This window comes from Theropithecus gelada, chromosome 6 (genome assembly GCF_003255815.1).
Source record: "Theropithecus gelada isolate Dixy chromosome 6, Tgel_1.0, whole genome shotgun sequence".
Classification (NCBI taxonomy): Eukaryota; Metazoa; Chordata; class Mammalia; order Primates; family Cercopithecidae; genus Theropithecus; species Theropithecus gelada.
In genome coordinates this window covers 75,636,088-75,651,467 of record NC_037673.1, presented here as the reverse complement: position 1 = coordinate 75,651,467, position 15,380 = coordinate 75,636,088, and the positions used below count along the sequence as shown (strand labels likewise).

Sequence of the window (15,380 nt, the reverse complement as noted above, 5' to 3'; positions counted from 1 at the left end):
CGACCTTTATTATAGGCCACATCAAATCAGGAAGCAGACCTGTATCCATTCTACAGCCCCAACCCCCACTGCTGCTGCCTCTTTGAAGAGCTACAAAACTTTTCTCTGGGAAAACTGTTTTTCTTTCATAATCAGTAACTGGTGTGGTTCTTGTTTGCACCGTCTGCCTTTAGTTTTTGTTTTGTTTGTTTGTTTTGAGACGGAGTTTTCGCTCTTGTTGCTCAGGCTGGAGTGCAATGATGTGATCTTGGCTTACCATGACCTCTGCCTCCTGGGTTCAAGCGATTCTCCTGCCTTAGCCTCCCGAGTAGCTGGGATTGCAGGCATGTACCACCACGCCCGGCTAATTTTGTGTTTTTTTAGTAGAGATGGGGTTTCTCTATGTTGGTCAGGCTGGTCTTGAATTCCCTATTTCAGGAGATCCGCCTGCCTCAGCCTCCCAAAGTGCTGGGATTATGGGCGTGAGCCACCGCGCCCAGCCTTCTGCCTTCAATTTTCCCTAATTCTCTCCATGGAGATTGAAATGAGTTGAATCCTGTTCTGCATCTGTGGAGGAGCCTTGTTCCCATAGTCATTAGTCTTCTGTGAGTTGTCTCCTTTGGAGCTTGTTGTTTAACAGTTTGCTTAGAGTTGCTTTCTGGCTGCTTAATCCTCTCTGTGAATCTCTGATCCTGACAAAATATTCATAGTGGAGGAAGAGCTGTGAACTCGCAGTCTCAGTCTTTGCATGCGTTTTGAGATTAATTTTCATTCCTCTTTTGGCTTTTAATAATGATACAATGTAGATTTTTCTATTAAAAATGCTCACATAACCCAAAGAAAAGAGAAGCCAGTACTGGTTGTTGTTATTGTGTATTAAATAGCCCAGATCCCCCAAGGGCCTCAAAGGCAATCACTTACTGAGAAATGAGCCTTGGTTGCCAAGAGGCTGCATAAGGAAAGAGGGAAGCTAATTTTAGTGTTCCCCATTTCATGGCTATTATTCATTGGCCAATCACAGGAAGTCATCAGTGTGGTGGGCCCTGGAAGTACTTCATGGAGAAAAACAAACTGTCCTGGAAAGTTTGAAGATGAATGGAATATCAGAAAAGGGAGAGGCAGACTGGGAGACGCAGACTGGGAGACGTTCTAGGTTCTGAAATGCATTTTCAAGTGAGGGATATTAAACAACTTGCAAATCTAGTTTTTCTAGTTTTTATGAACTTCATTTATCCCTCATGCTGAGCTGCCCAAAGCTTTCTTTGTAAGAATAATTAGCTTTGCTAATACTGCATTTTCTTTTTTCTTTCTTTCTTTTTTTTTTTCTTTGAGACGGAGTCTTGCTCTGTTGCCCAAGCTGGAGTGCAGTGGCGCAATCTCAGCTCACTGCAACCTCTTCCTCCTGGGCTCAAGCTATTCTCCTGTCTCAGCCTCGCGAGTAGTTGGGACTACAGGCATGTGCCACCACGCCCGGCTACTTTTTGTATTTTTAGTAGAGATGGGGTTTCACCGTGTTAGCCAGGCTGGTCTCAAACTCCTGACCTCAGGCAGTCTGCCTACCTTGGCCTGCTCAAATGCTGGGATTACAGGCGTGAGCCACCGCGCCTGGCCTAATATTAACTGCGTCTCGCTCTGTCTCCCAGGCTGGAGTGCAGTGGTGTGATCTCTGCTCACTGCAAGCTCCGCCTCCTAGGTTCATGCCATTCTCCTGCCTCAGCCTCCCAAGTAGCTGGGACTATAGGTGCCCGCTGCCACGCCCGGCTAATTTTTTTGTACTTTTAGTAGAGACGGTGTTTCACCGTGTTAGCGAGGATGGTCTCGATCTCCTGACCTCGTGATCCACCCACCTCGGCCTCCCAAAGTGTTGGGATTACAGACGTGAGCCACCGCGCCTGGCAATATTGCATTTTCTAATTTCAAGTAACACTATTACACAACTACAACTTTTATCTACTTCCTCTCCATTTCTTAAGAAGCCACTCCCAAAACTCCCAAAACTTATACATGTTTTCTATGTTTATAGCATCTGGGCCCCTGGCCAATTAGACCTGTAGGTCTTCCTGTAGCTTTTTTGTTGTTTTTTTTGCCTTGGATTGAAGTTGTTTTAGGGACATAGCTAGCATCTCCCCGTGTAAACAGAATTACGTGAATTTTCTTCTCACTTGCATCTTATTGAGTTTATTACTTGTTTTCATGTTTTGGAAATGTTTTTCCTAATTTGTGAGATCAGAATGCTTTCTTCTGGATGGTGGCTAGGTCTCTGAAGGACAAGTAGCGAGTGCTATTTTTTGGACCTCAGTTCTAATATAAATGTACCAAGAAAGATTCACCTTATTGACAGGCCGAGCACGGTTATTGACAGGCCGAGCGTGGTGGCTCACGCCTGTAATCCCAACACTTTGGAGGTCCGAGGTGGGTGGATCACCTGAGGTCAGGAGTTCGAGATCAACCTGGCCAACATAGTGAAACCCCATACCTACTGAAAATACAAGAAGTTAGCCGGGCGTAGGGGCAGGTGCCTGTAATTCCAGCTACTCGGGAGGCTGAGGCAGGAGAATCACTTGAACCCAGGAGGCAGAGGTTGCAGTGAGCTGAGATCACACCACTGCACTCTAGCCTGGGCGACAAGAGCGAAACTCTTTTTTTTTTTTTTTTGAAAGAAAGTTAATCTTTCAATCCAAAGGTAGTAGATCCTTTGGTTAAAGTGAATAGAGCATCTACTGGGTTCTAAGATGTTCAGTTTCCCACCTTGTTTAAATTGGAATGCATTAGTTTGTGGATCGTGTAATGTACCTGAGTCTCTTCCCTGAAATTCTTTTTATATAATATAATAGTGCTTTAGAATTAAAGAAGCTAACTTAATGACTTCTATGGGTTAGGAACTGTGGTAAGCACTTCACAGGCATCATCTGATGTCATTCTTAGGCAAGTCTGTGAAATGGGTGTCGGTACTGTTTCATTTTACAGATAGCACTTGAGGCTCAGGGTGTACATGTGTGTAGCTAGCTCAAGTTAGCAATGGAGTTAGGTTTGGAAGTCTTATGAACTATTTATTCTTACTTGATAGTTTGTGGTTTTGAGTTTGGTTGCTTTGAGGATTGAAAGGAAACGCCTTGCTCTCAGGGGTCCGTATAGAAACAACATACAGGCTGGGCACGGTGGCTCACGCCTGTAATCCCTGTACTTTGGGAGGCTGAGGCAGGCAGATCATCTGAGGTCAGGAGTTCGAGACCAGCCTGACCAACATGATGAAACCCCATCTCCTAAAAATACAAAAATTAGCTGGGCATAGTGGTATGTGCCTGTAATCCCAGCTACTTGGGAGGCTGAGGCAGGAGAATCGCTTGAACCTGGGAGGCGGAGGTTGCAGTGAACTGAGATTGCGCCACTGTACTCCAGCCTGGGCAACAGAGCAAGACTCTGCCTCACACACACAAAAAAAGAAAGAAACAACATACAATGTGTGAGCCTCGCTTAAGTGCCCTGTCCTTGGGTGCCCAGAGCCAGACTTAAGAGGTAACACCCTTAGCAGGCACGTCCCCTTCACCCTGTGGTGTGGAATTTGTATGTGATGTATTTTTTCTTTTTCCAAAACTGGGGTGGACTTTGGAACAGCAAATATTTAATCGGAGCAAATTCCCCTTGCCAGAATCCTGCTAGCTTATTCACCTTGGAGGTTCTTTGCCCAAAAATACTCACCACATACTGAAAACTAAATGTGCTAAGTCACCCACAGAGCATAAAGGAGGTCTTGGTTAGGATTTGGAGCAGGGGGTTGTTTACCTGCTTTTGATGAATATACAGTGCCAATGTACTCACCCTTTGATGAGCCTTAAAGAGCCAGATTCTGGAGTAAACAAACAAGGGAGGGGATTTGTTGGGGATGGTGGCTCAGCCTGCTGCTGTTAGCATTCTCCTTGAAATGGATTTTGGAGGAAGAAAAAAGAGAGGTAGGGAGGTAGAGAAGGTCTAAAGGTGAAAGATGGGCTGGTGTAGATGGAAGAGGAGCTAACGTGCATGTGTTATGGGGGAGATGCGGTTCAGGAATTAGAGTTGCTGATGGAGTGGAAGAGAGAAGGTGGGGAAAAAATAATTTAATGAATGTTTTAGAGCAATAAATCCTGTGCAAATGAAACAGCCTAATGAATGAGGTGGTATGGCTTCTCCATGAATGTAGTTTTTACAGATTCAAAGCAATACTACCTCCTCGTTACTGGCACTACTCATACAGGTGTAACTTTTGTTTTGGGTTAGACTCTGAAACATTCATTTGTGTGTGTCCCCTACCATATTTCAGCACCTGAAAAATTTAACCATGCTGTTTGATCACTCATGTTTAAACGCAGCTAAAAATTCAGGTTCCTCCAGAAAGCACCTGTGTGACTGACTTCTTACCCGCCTGTGGGTGCTTCCTATATCCAGCCCCAGTTGCTATTCTAAAGCAATTTCCAGACCAGACTGTTCTCACTGGGATGCCCCTTGGTGATACCCTAAGAGCAAACTTCTGCTCTGTTCTTCACTTCTGCTCTCTGTCCCCTGCCCATTGTACTCCTCCCTCCACCCCAAACAGCAATGCCATAAAAAAAAAAAAGAAGAAAACAAAAGAGCTTTATCTGATTCTTCTACTTCATTCTTGATTCTTGTCATCTATGCTGTCCTGCCAATTGTGAGCTCTACCTGCAGAATCTCTGGTTTCTCTGCCTGGGGTTACCTTCTTCACCTGTTTCCAGTGGCCTTCAGACTTGTCCCCTTGCCTCAAGTCTGTACCCTTTCACCACGTTCTTCCACTTTGTAGCCAAAAATGTTCTAGCTTCAGTAGTGCTTTTCCCCTTGCGTATAGGATGGGGGCCCGACTGCTAAGCCTGGCATGCACCTGGCCCTTCCCAGCAAGATCTTGCCTTTGTAGGGAAGGGAAAAATGGCTCCCTTCCACTCTTCTAGGTTCTTTCTCTGGGAAGCAAATTAAATTGGCCTAAGACCAAATTACAGGAGAAAAAGCAATTTTAAAAAGGGTCAGGTAGGCTGAGCATGGTGACTCACACCTGTAATCCCAGGACTTTGGGAGGCCGAGGTGGGCAGATCATTTGAGGCCAGGATTTCAAGACCAGCCTGGCCAACATGGCAAAACCCCATCTCTACTAAAAATACAAAAATTAGCCAGGTGTGGTGGCGGGTGCCTGTAATCCCAGCTACTCAGGAGGCTGAGGCAGGAGAATCACTTGAACCTGGGAGGCAGAGGTTGCAGTGAGGTGAGATTGCACCACTGCACTCCAGCCTAGGCAACCGAGTGAGACTCTGTCTCAATTAAAAAAAAAAAAAAAAAAAAAAAAGGTCAGATGATAGAAGCTTATAGCATCTTGAGCTACAGAGAGGAATAGGGGCTTGGGGCCTCTGGGAGGTGCTGGCAACACGTAATGGGAAGGTGAGGGGAAGAAATGTATGGTGAATAAACATCTGATACACTTTACTAATGTAGATTTCCTCTATAGATGTAAATTTTTTGTATAAAACAGCAGCTTTGCAGAGCTACTCCTGTGTCTGCAGCTTCTCAGAGTAATGAGCTTGAAATATGCAAAGAAGAATATTTTAGGGTGGCATATCTTGGTTTTTGTGAGTGACGCCAAGGTCAGAGGTAACCAGGTCCACGAACATTTGTGTCTTTCCACAGTGTTGGACTTTTATTGATGCTATTTCAATTACAAAAGCCACCAGCTATGTGGAGTTCCCAGGGAGGCAATTCTTCTTAGTACTTCTCATCCACTCGTTAGATCTGTAGGCACACAGGTTCCAGCCTCTGCACCAGCCAGTCAGTATTGGAAACCGTACACAATCGTATACTCTGTCAATATATAAATGTTACTGATTAAACATTGCACAACAAACCAAATAACATTTAACATTAAGAGAAAGGGAATAGGAGAAGGGTTAATGAACTAGTCCAGGAAGAGCAACAAAGAAAAGAAGAATTTCCTGGTCTGGGCTGGTCAATCTGGTTGGTCGTGCAGGAAAGTCTTTGATGTGGGCAGAGCCTTCGGGGGCAGATGCCAGGTGCTTGTCACTACTTACAACGGTACCTACCCTTTTTATGGCCACAGAGTCCTCCAGGGAGGACTGATAGTTGAAGACTGTGCTTGTTTATCTACTACTTATCTGGTTGGACGCAGTCTTTATTTATCAAGAAAAACATCTTGTCTCTGTTGTGACAAAATAGCATTTAAAAAAGTCACAAAAATGTACAGTTTTAGGAATTTGCTGAAAACAAAGTGTTGGCTATTTCCTCATGAAGTCTTTCACATGTCTTCATGAAAATGGAGCTGGCCACATATAGTGGCTCACACCTGTAATCCCAGCACTTTGGGTGGCTGAGGCAGGTGGATTGCTTGAGTTTAGGAGTTAGAGACCAGTCTGGTCAGCATGGTGAAACACCATCTCTACAAAAAATAAAAAATAAAAAATTAGCTGAGCTTGGTGGTGCATGCCTGTAGTCCTAGCTACTCAGGAGTCTGAGGTAGGAGGATGACGTGGGCCCTGGAGGCGAAGTTTGCAGTGAGCCAAGATCGTGCCACTGCACTCCAGCCTGGGCAACAGAGTGAGACCCTGTCTCCAGCAGAAAAAAAAAAAAAAAAAGGAGTGGGGAGAAAATGGAACTCTTTGTTTGTTTGTGAAAAGGAAAATAAACCCTCTCAGCACTGCCCAAACTCTTTTTGCCAAAGGGAAACTTAAGACTGGAGAGACAGGTGACACTGCTGCTGTCCCCTCGCACCTTGCCTCCCTGCTTGACAGATAGCTGTTGACTTCCCCACCTTATGTCAAAGTGCTATGCATTAGCCAGACCCCTGGAGAAGGCGAAAGGCCTCGTGCATCCCAGATGACTGCCCTCAAATTGCTCATAAGTAAATTCTCTGCTGGCCCCTAAACCTTTCAAGATGTGTATCTTCTCGTAGAAAAGGACGTGTCAGCTGTAACTTTAGTTCTGTGACCTAAGTCTAGCTCCCTGTCCATGGAATTACAGTCTGTTACATTTCACACTGACATTGCCCATTACAAGCTTTTCTTCCCAGGTGCAGAACAAAGACAGGCGAGCAGTCATTTCTCTGCCTATCCTGAGACTACATAATTAACTCTTTCTTTACACCCTTTTTGAATGTTTATCATATCTCTTGTATAGCGGAGTTTACTGGGCACTAGTTAAAATCTAAGGAGAATGTCGCCTTTGCCTCACCACCTGCCCCTCTTTTCCTGCATGCCTTCTCCCCTTTAAAGAAATGGGTAGGGCTGGGCGCGGTGGCTCAAAGCGCCTGTAATCCCAGCACTTTGGGAGGCCGAGACGGGCAGATAATGAGGTCAGGAGATTGAGACCATCCTGGCTAACATGGTGAAACCCCGTCTCTACTAAAAAAATACAAAAAACTAGCTGGGCGAGGTGGCGGGCGCCTGTAGCCCCAGCTACTCGGGAGGCTGAGGCAGGAGAATGGCGTGAACCCGGGAGGCGGAGCTTGCAGTGAGCTGAGATCCCACCACTGCACTCCAGCCTGGGCGACAGAGCGAGACTCCGTCTCAAAAAAAAAAGAAATGGGTAAATACTGAGCCTTCTGCAACCAGTTTGGGAGCACTGACCACAGAGGATTCTGTGACTTGTGTGTTTCGCAGCAGCCTCTCAAGCTCTGGCTTAATTATTCCCCATTGAGACTCTTGCCTCAGTCTCTCATTTGGGTTGACGTTTGTTTATGGAAATACTGATAGCCACAGATATTACTGTTTCTTCATTATCTCTTCTGGAGAAGGAACTGTAAATTCTCTTCTTTATCACACTTTACTTTTACCTTCAGTTGTGTGCTATGTTTTTCTTTGTGATACTTTTTCTTATGAATAATAGTTATAATGTGATTTAACTTATTTTCTGTTCAGAAGAGTGTTCAACTTTGATGTTGATAAGAAGCAAGTTTTTTATGACTGACCAAATCCTTATTTTATGACATTACTAGGAATGTGCTGCTTGTTCATTGTGTAAGATTTTGTTATTCTGATAATGAAAGTGATGATTTCACATTGAAGCCTTCTAATTTGGCTAGAATAAACTATTGTCAACATTTGTCAGAAGATTAAGACCCATTAATAAAGAGCTCCAGTGGATCAAGAAAATACCCAATTAATAGCCAATTCAGAGAAAAAAACAGATGGCCATAAACTTGAAAAAAGATGCTGAATCTCACTAGTAATAAGGAAGATGTACATTAAAACAGGATAGTGGGTTTTTGCCTTTAAATTAGATGTCCCGGTTGGGCAATGTGCAATCTCAGATATTACTGGTAGGATGTAAATTGGTACAGCCTTTGAAAGTACGATTTGGCCGAGCGCGGTGGCTCAAGCCTGTAATCCCAGCACTTTGGGAGGCCAAGACGGGCGGATCACGAGGTCAGGAGACTGAGACCATCCTGGCTAACACTGTGAAACCCCGTCTCTACTAAAAAGCACAAAAAACTAGCCGGGCGAGGTGGCGGGCGCCTGTAGTCCCAGCTACTCGGGAGGCTGAGGCAGGAGAATGGCGTAAACCCGGGAGGCGGAGCTTGCAGTGAGCTGAGATCCGGCCCCTGCACTCCAGCCTGGGCGACAGAGCGAGACTCCGTCTCAAAAAAAAAAAAAAAAAAAGAAAGAAAGTACGATTTAACTCTTATCTTGAAGTTTAAAAAGGTAGACACGGGTTGAATATTCCTAATCCAAACATCTGAAATGTGAAATACTCTAAAATTTAAAGCTTTTTAAAGTGCCAACATGATGCTCAAAGGCAAGGCTCACTGGAGCATTTTGGATTTTTTGGGTTAGGGAACCTTAGCCAGTAATACAGTGTAAATATTCCAAATTCCAAAACACTTCTGGTCCCAAGCATTTTGGATAAGGGATGTTCAACCTGACTCCTTGACCCACTAATTCCATTTCTAGCTCAGGTGTCTGTCCTACATAAATAATGGCACAGGTGCAATGAGGCATGAACGGCAGTATTTATTGAATTAGTGTTTGTGATAATAAAAACCAACTAAGAAAATAAAATTTAAAAACACTCCCCAACAAAAACATAAGATCAGTGTGAGAATGGTTATTGATTTTGAACTAGCCTTTCTACTATAAAAGATAGTGATGAAAAAGAATGTGATGGGATTTTGTATATTAATAGAGAAAGACTCTTCATGGCTTATTGTTTATTTTTGTTCTCTTTTCTTTTTTGAGATGGAGTCTTGCTCTGTTGCCCAGGCTAGAGTGTAGTGGTGCGATCTTGGCTCGCTGCAACTTCTGCCTCCGGGGTTCAGGCAGTTCTTCTGCTTCAGCCTCTCTAGTAGCTGGGATTACAGGCACACGCCACCATGCCAGGCTAATTGTTGTATTTTTAGTAGAGATGAGGTTTCACCATGTTGGCCAGGCTGGTCTCGAACTCCTGGCCTCAGGGGATCCACCCACCTCGGCCTCCCAAAGTGGTGGGATTACAGGCACGAGCCACCGCACCTGGCCCAGCTTATTGTTAATTGAGAAAAAATATTGCAGAACATTACGCATAGTCTTTTATTTTAAAAAGCTGTTTTAATATATTTATTATATGTGTAGTATGATATGAGTGTATGTATGTGTGTTGTGTATGTATATGTGGGTGTGTTGTATATGTGTATACACACACATTTATCTATGTGAATTAATACAAATACTCTACCCACCAAATTGTTTACTCGTCTGAGGGAGGGGAGTGATATTCTGGGTGGATAGTAAAAGAAGTCTCTGATTTTTTATTTCTGTATATGTATACATATCAACAAAAATATATCCATGTATTGAAATGGGATTTTTGGCCAGGTGCAGTGGTTCATACCTATTATAATCCCAGCACTTTGGGATGCCAAGACAGGTGGATTGCTGGAGCTCAGGAGTTCAAGACCAGTCTGGGCAACGTGTCGAAACCCCATCTCTACAAAAAAAACAAAAAACAAAAATTAGCTGGGCATGGTGGCGCAGGCCTGTAGTCCCAGCTACTTGGGAGGCTGAGGCAGGAGGATTACCTGAGCCTGGAAGATCGAGGCTGCAGTGAGTTGTGACCGTGCCACTACACTCTAGGCCGGGCAACAGAGCGAGAGACCTTGTCTAGGAGGGGGTTTAAAAAAAGGTAATTTTTGTGAAATCTGATGTTGGCTTTCGGAAGTCATTTGGGGCAAGTAAAGGCTGAATGTTACTTTATGATCACTGTATCTTTAAAAAAGATTCAGAGAAAATTAGAAAAATCTCTGTTTAGAAGATAGATCCTCAGTCTGTTTCTTTATGCACACGATCCATTTCCACGGTGGATGTTGTGGTCGGCTGCGTGAACACTCCATGACAGTCCCCCTGTCACTCAGTTGTAACAGAAGACTTTTCTAAACTTTCTCCTCAGATTCCTTTTTTTGAAGATATGTGTAAAGGCATTAAAGCTGGTGACACCTGTGAGAAGCTGGTGGGATATTCTGCCGTGTATAGAGTCTGTTTCGGAATGGCTTGTTTCTTCTTTATCTTCTGTCTACTGACCTTGAAAATCAACAACAGCAAAAGTTGTAGAGCTCATATTCACAATGGGTAAGTATTTCAGTCTTCTTGGGGATTTCTTTCTCCTTTCTTATGTTCAGGACAGTATTCCAGGATCCTGTCTGTCCACCAGACACTGTGACTGCTAGTTGAAATTGTCGATTTAGGGGAAGGTGGAACTGATACTTACCCGCATGTTGCCTGAAAGCTAGAATCTTATTTGTAACACCTGGTATCATGATGTGAAATTTACTCAAGACAAAAAGTTTATTTCTTGTTCCAAGACCTTCCCCCCGGGTCATTTCCACCCATGCAATAAAATGGTGTTTTGCACAATTGGAGGCTGCACTGAGTCTTATTATGGGAAAAAGCATTCTTCGAGTCACCTAATTACTTTCCCTCGATTAGGAGAGGACATTGCCCAATGGCAGAATCATGGATTGATATGCTTTACCTTCTAAGAGGTCCTTTGTCCTTGAATGTCACTTAAATACATTTCCTCTTTTTTTCTCCCCTCCCCCCCTTCTAGCTTTTGGTTCTTTAAACTTCTGCTGTTGGGGGCCATGTGCTCAGGAGCTTTCTTCATTCCAGATCAGGACACCTTTCTGAACGGTACTAATGGGGTATTTTGGGTACCTGTTTGTTTTGTTTTTACCCATTTTGTCAGATTGCTCAGAAGTGCAGTCCAAAGTACCTTTGATAGTTTGAATTAATGATTTTTCTTTTGGCTTCAAAAGAAATTCCTGACTTACCTGCCCATACTTTTTCCACCATTGCCTGTCTACCTCCCCTCTTCTCACTACCGCATGCCACTTGCAGGCAGGGTGTAAGAGGACTTCGGTACTCTGCTGGCCTGGGAGACCTTGTTCTTTCCAAGCCCTGCACAGAAAACCCAGAAACAGGGAGCACAGGGCTGTCAACAGCTAAATGTCTGCTGCAGTGATAGTGGGACAGGAAAAGCATCTTTCAGTCTGTTTTTAAACTTACCTTATGTCAAGCTCCGGAGCATTGAATTATATTCTTTATTGTTAGAACCTGCCTTAATTCATTAATATGAAGCCTTTTATCATAGCTGAAACAGGGGGCTCTTTTTTATATGACCTGAGGAAAAAACCTGAATTTCAGTGGTTCAGAGCATTTTGTTCAACCCAAATGGATTCACTTTCCTAAGTAAGGTATTAATATTCAGGCCGGGTGTGGCAGCTCACACCCAGCACTTTGGGAGGCTGAGGCGGGTGGATCACTTGAGGCCAGGATTTCGAGACCAGCCTGGCCAACATGGTGAAACCTCATCTGTACTAAAAAATATAAAAATTAGCCAGGCATGGTGGTGTGTGCCTGTAATCCCGGCTACTCTGGAGGCTGAGACATGAGAATTGCTTGAACCTGGGAGGCAGAGGTTGCAGTGAGCCGAGATTGCGCCACTGTACTCCAGCCTGGGCGACAGAGTGAGACTTTGTCTCAAAAACAAAACTAAACTAAACATTTAGATTGTGTCAGTTTATAAGGAATAGCCATAATCCTTCATAAGTTATATATCAGGGCCTGGCTAGTTGTTTTTCATATACTCCCTAAGTCTTGCTTTTACCTAAAATACTGTTAAAAGTTTTAAAATTCTCTACAGAGATCCTTTTATGTATTAGAATGTATATTTGGAGAGAGAAGAGACCTAGAAATCCTCTGGTCTAGCTCAGTCTTTTTTTTTTTTTTTTTTTTTTTTGAGATGGAGTCTTGCTCTGTTGCCCAGGTTAGAGTGCAGTGGCGCGATCTCGCCTCACTGCAGCCTCTGCCTCCCGGGTGCAAGCAGTTCTTCTGCCTCAGCCTCCCGAGTAGCTGGGACTACAGGCACGTACCACCACTCCTGGCTGATTTTTGTATTTTTAGTAGAGACAGGGTTTTACCATATTGGCCAGTCTGGTCTTGAACTCCTGACCTTGTGATCTGCTGCGACGCCCAGCCAAGCAAAGTCTTTTTTTTTTTATTTTTTTTATTTTTATTTTTAGACCAAGTCTCGCTCTGTCACCCAGGCTGAGTGCAGTGGTGCAATCTCAGCTCACTGCCACCTCCACCTCGCGAGTTCAAGCGATTCTCCTGCCTCAGCCTCCTGAGTAGATGGGATTATAGGCACCAGCCACTATGCCTGGCTAATTTTTTTTTTTTTTAGTTGAGTCGGGGTTTCACCATGTAGGCCAGGCTGGTTTCCAACTCCTGACCTCAAGTGATCCGCCTGCCTCAGCCTCCCGAAGTGCTAGGATTGCAGGCATGAGCCACCGTGCCCAGCCCCAGCTCAGTGATTTTTATAGACAAACTGGATTTTTATAGATTTTTATAGACAAACTGGAACCCACGTGATGTGACTTATTCAAGGTTAAAAGATGGCCCTGCCATCTTTGTGGTAGAGCCAGAAGTCGAGCTGAGTCCTTGTCCGTCCCCTGTCTGAACCTTGTTTCCTTACTGGTCGTTGTTGACTTTTTACCCAATAAAATTTGAACCTTTGATTTTTCTGGCAGTCTGTGTTAGCTTTTAAGTTGTGGGTCATTGTGGATTTTATGAATGAGGGCATCTGTCAGGGTACCTGGCAGATGTGGTGTGGAGGATAAGCTTGGATATTTCAGGGTCAGACTGCCTGTGTTCAGATCCCAGCTATACCATTTATTGACAGAGATGTTGTCAACCTACATAGATTCTCAATTTTTCTCTTCCGTAAAGTGAGTGAAACTTGTAATACATATCTTATATGGTCATGTGGGAATTGACTGTGTTAGGTACACTTACCTAGTAAAAATTAGCTGTGGTTATTCTCTTTTGAGCGAAATACAATGAAAGGTTGCCTCATTGTGTTCTTCATGGTCTTTTGCAGCCTGGCGCTATGTGGGAGCCGTCGGAGGCTTCCTCTTCATAGGCATCCAGCTCCTCCTGCTCGTGGAGTTTGCACATAAGTGGAACAAGAACTGGTGTGTGCCTTTATGGAAAGCTTCCCATTGACTCACAGAAACTGCCCAGTTTTGATAAAGGCTGTACTCAATTGCATTGCTAGGGATTTGCAGTTTTGTTTCTCTTTATACCTGCTTTTTTGTACCTCTTCATTTACTCCTCTCCTTCGTTTACTTCTCACGTTTTGACCCCCTGCCCCTACTCCCTTGTTTGGCCTCTAAGTCAGCCAGTGGTGTGAAGTAGCCACACTCAATCCCCTGCTCATACCTGTCAGTCTCTGGTTTTGAGGGTGGCTAAAAAATTGGGTAGGCTTCATCTTAGCCTCCCATCCTCATGAAATTAAAAGTAAAATTAAAAAGTGAACACAAAAGTCAAACTTTGGAGGTGGAGATTCATCTTCTGCAGACTATGAGATAGAATAGTTCCCTCCTTTAAAAAAATGTTTGGGTCAGGCATGGTGGCTCATGCCTGTAATTCCAGCACTCTGGGAGGCCAAGGTGGGAGGATTACTTGAGCCCAGGAGTTTGAGACCAGCCTGGGCAACATACTAAGACCATGTCTGTATAAAAAATTAGCCGGGCATGGTACAACATGCCTGTAGTCCCTGCTACATGGGAGGAGGAGGTGGGAGGATCACTTGAACCTGGTAGGTCAAGGCTTTGGTGAGCTGAGTTCACACCACTGCAGTCCACCCTGAGTAACAGAGCAAGACCCTGTCTCAACAAAAAAGATTTTTAAAATTTCTTTTCAACTTCCCAAGAGGGGAAAAAGGACTCCTTCATTAGGAAGATATGTTGTGCTACCTTAGAAAACCATCCTGTCTTTGAAAAAAGTAGACTCTTTCTAAGTGCCTTGGAAGTTGAGTTCATATCCTGGGCCAAGTGGGAGATGCCCAGCTATTAATAGCTACTTTTATTTCTTGCTAAGCCACACTGAGAAAATGACAACCCTTGAGTTCTAAGACCTAATTGACCCTCTTTGTGATTCTGGACAAAGCACTTAGCTGCTTTCTGCCTACCTTTTTTTTTTTTTTGTGGGACGGAGTTTCACTCTTGTTGCCCAGGCTGGAGTGCAATGGTGCGATCTCGGCTCACCGCAACCTCCGTCTCCTGGGTTCAAGCGATTCTCCTGCCTCAGCCTCCGAAGTAGCTGGGATTACAGGCACATGCCACCACACCTGACTAATTTTTGTATTTTTAGTAGAGATGGGGTTTCATCATATTGGTCAGGCTGGTCTCGAACTTCTGACCTCAGGTGATCCACCCGTCTCGGCCTCCCAAAGTGCTGGGATTACAGGCGTGAGCCACTGCGTCCAGCCCTAACTTTCTTTACTTATAAAATATGAATAAAAACAACTACCTATTGTACCCAGTAAGGCTTTTGTTTTTTGCATATTTTACAGGAATCATTTTATTTTATACTCAAATTTTTGAAATCATAAGTGCCATATGAATGTGAAGTTTACTTTTACCATGGACAAAACAAAATACACTGTCCAAATACTCTCAATACTTTTTATTCTGAATATGTTGTTCAACTTGGTAGTTGTTGTTTTCTTTTGGTTTTAAGGATCAAATCATGAGGTACAGCTGTTGTTGGGATGCATAAGTGAAAAGATAGAGTTAGTCATTTGACTCTTTGGTAAATATTGGATTAAGCATGGCCAAATATGAACAATTTTCAAATGGTTTACACAACACTGAATAGTCATACAAGTAATCCTACAGATATGTTTTGCTATGTTTTAAAGTTCTAAACTCTATAATTATACAGATGTCTGCATTTGAAGTGGGCTGTTGTATCAGTTATTGTACAGTGTCTGCATTTTGAGTTATCCATGAGATCCAGTAATTTATGTTGTGGTCTCCACTAGATCTTGTTTTGAGGCAGCACCATTTTCTTTCTTTCTTTTTTTTTTTTTTTTTTGAG

General features: G+C 43.7%; 1 protein-coding gene across 3 annotated transcripts in view; it reads left to right on the top strand.

Annotated features, from left to right (window-relative positions):
* The window catches only part of SERINC5 (serine incorporator 5), a 146,786-nt gene that overhangs the window by 68,263 nt on the left and 63,143 nt on the right, over positions 1–15,380 (top strand). For all 3 annotated transcript variants that reach the window (XR_003119906.1, XM_025388616.1, XM_025388615.1), the window contains exons 3-5: positions 10,390–10,568; positions 11,047–11,129; positions 13,378–13,471. Coding sequence is in view for 2 of the 3 variants with exons in the window: in XM_025388616.1 (XP_025244401.1) it covers positions 10,390–10,568; positions 11,047–11,129; positions 13,378–13,471 (356 nt within the window). In the remaining variant the exon portion in view is untranslated. The remainder of the gene's footprint in view (positions 1–10,389; positions 10,569–11,046; positions 11,130–13,377; positions 13,472–15,380) is intronic.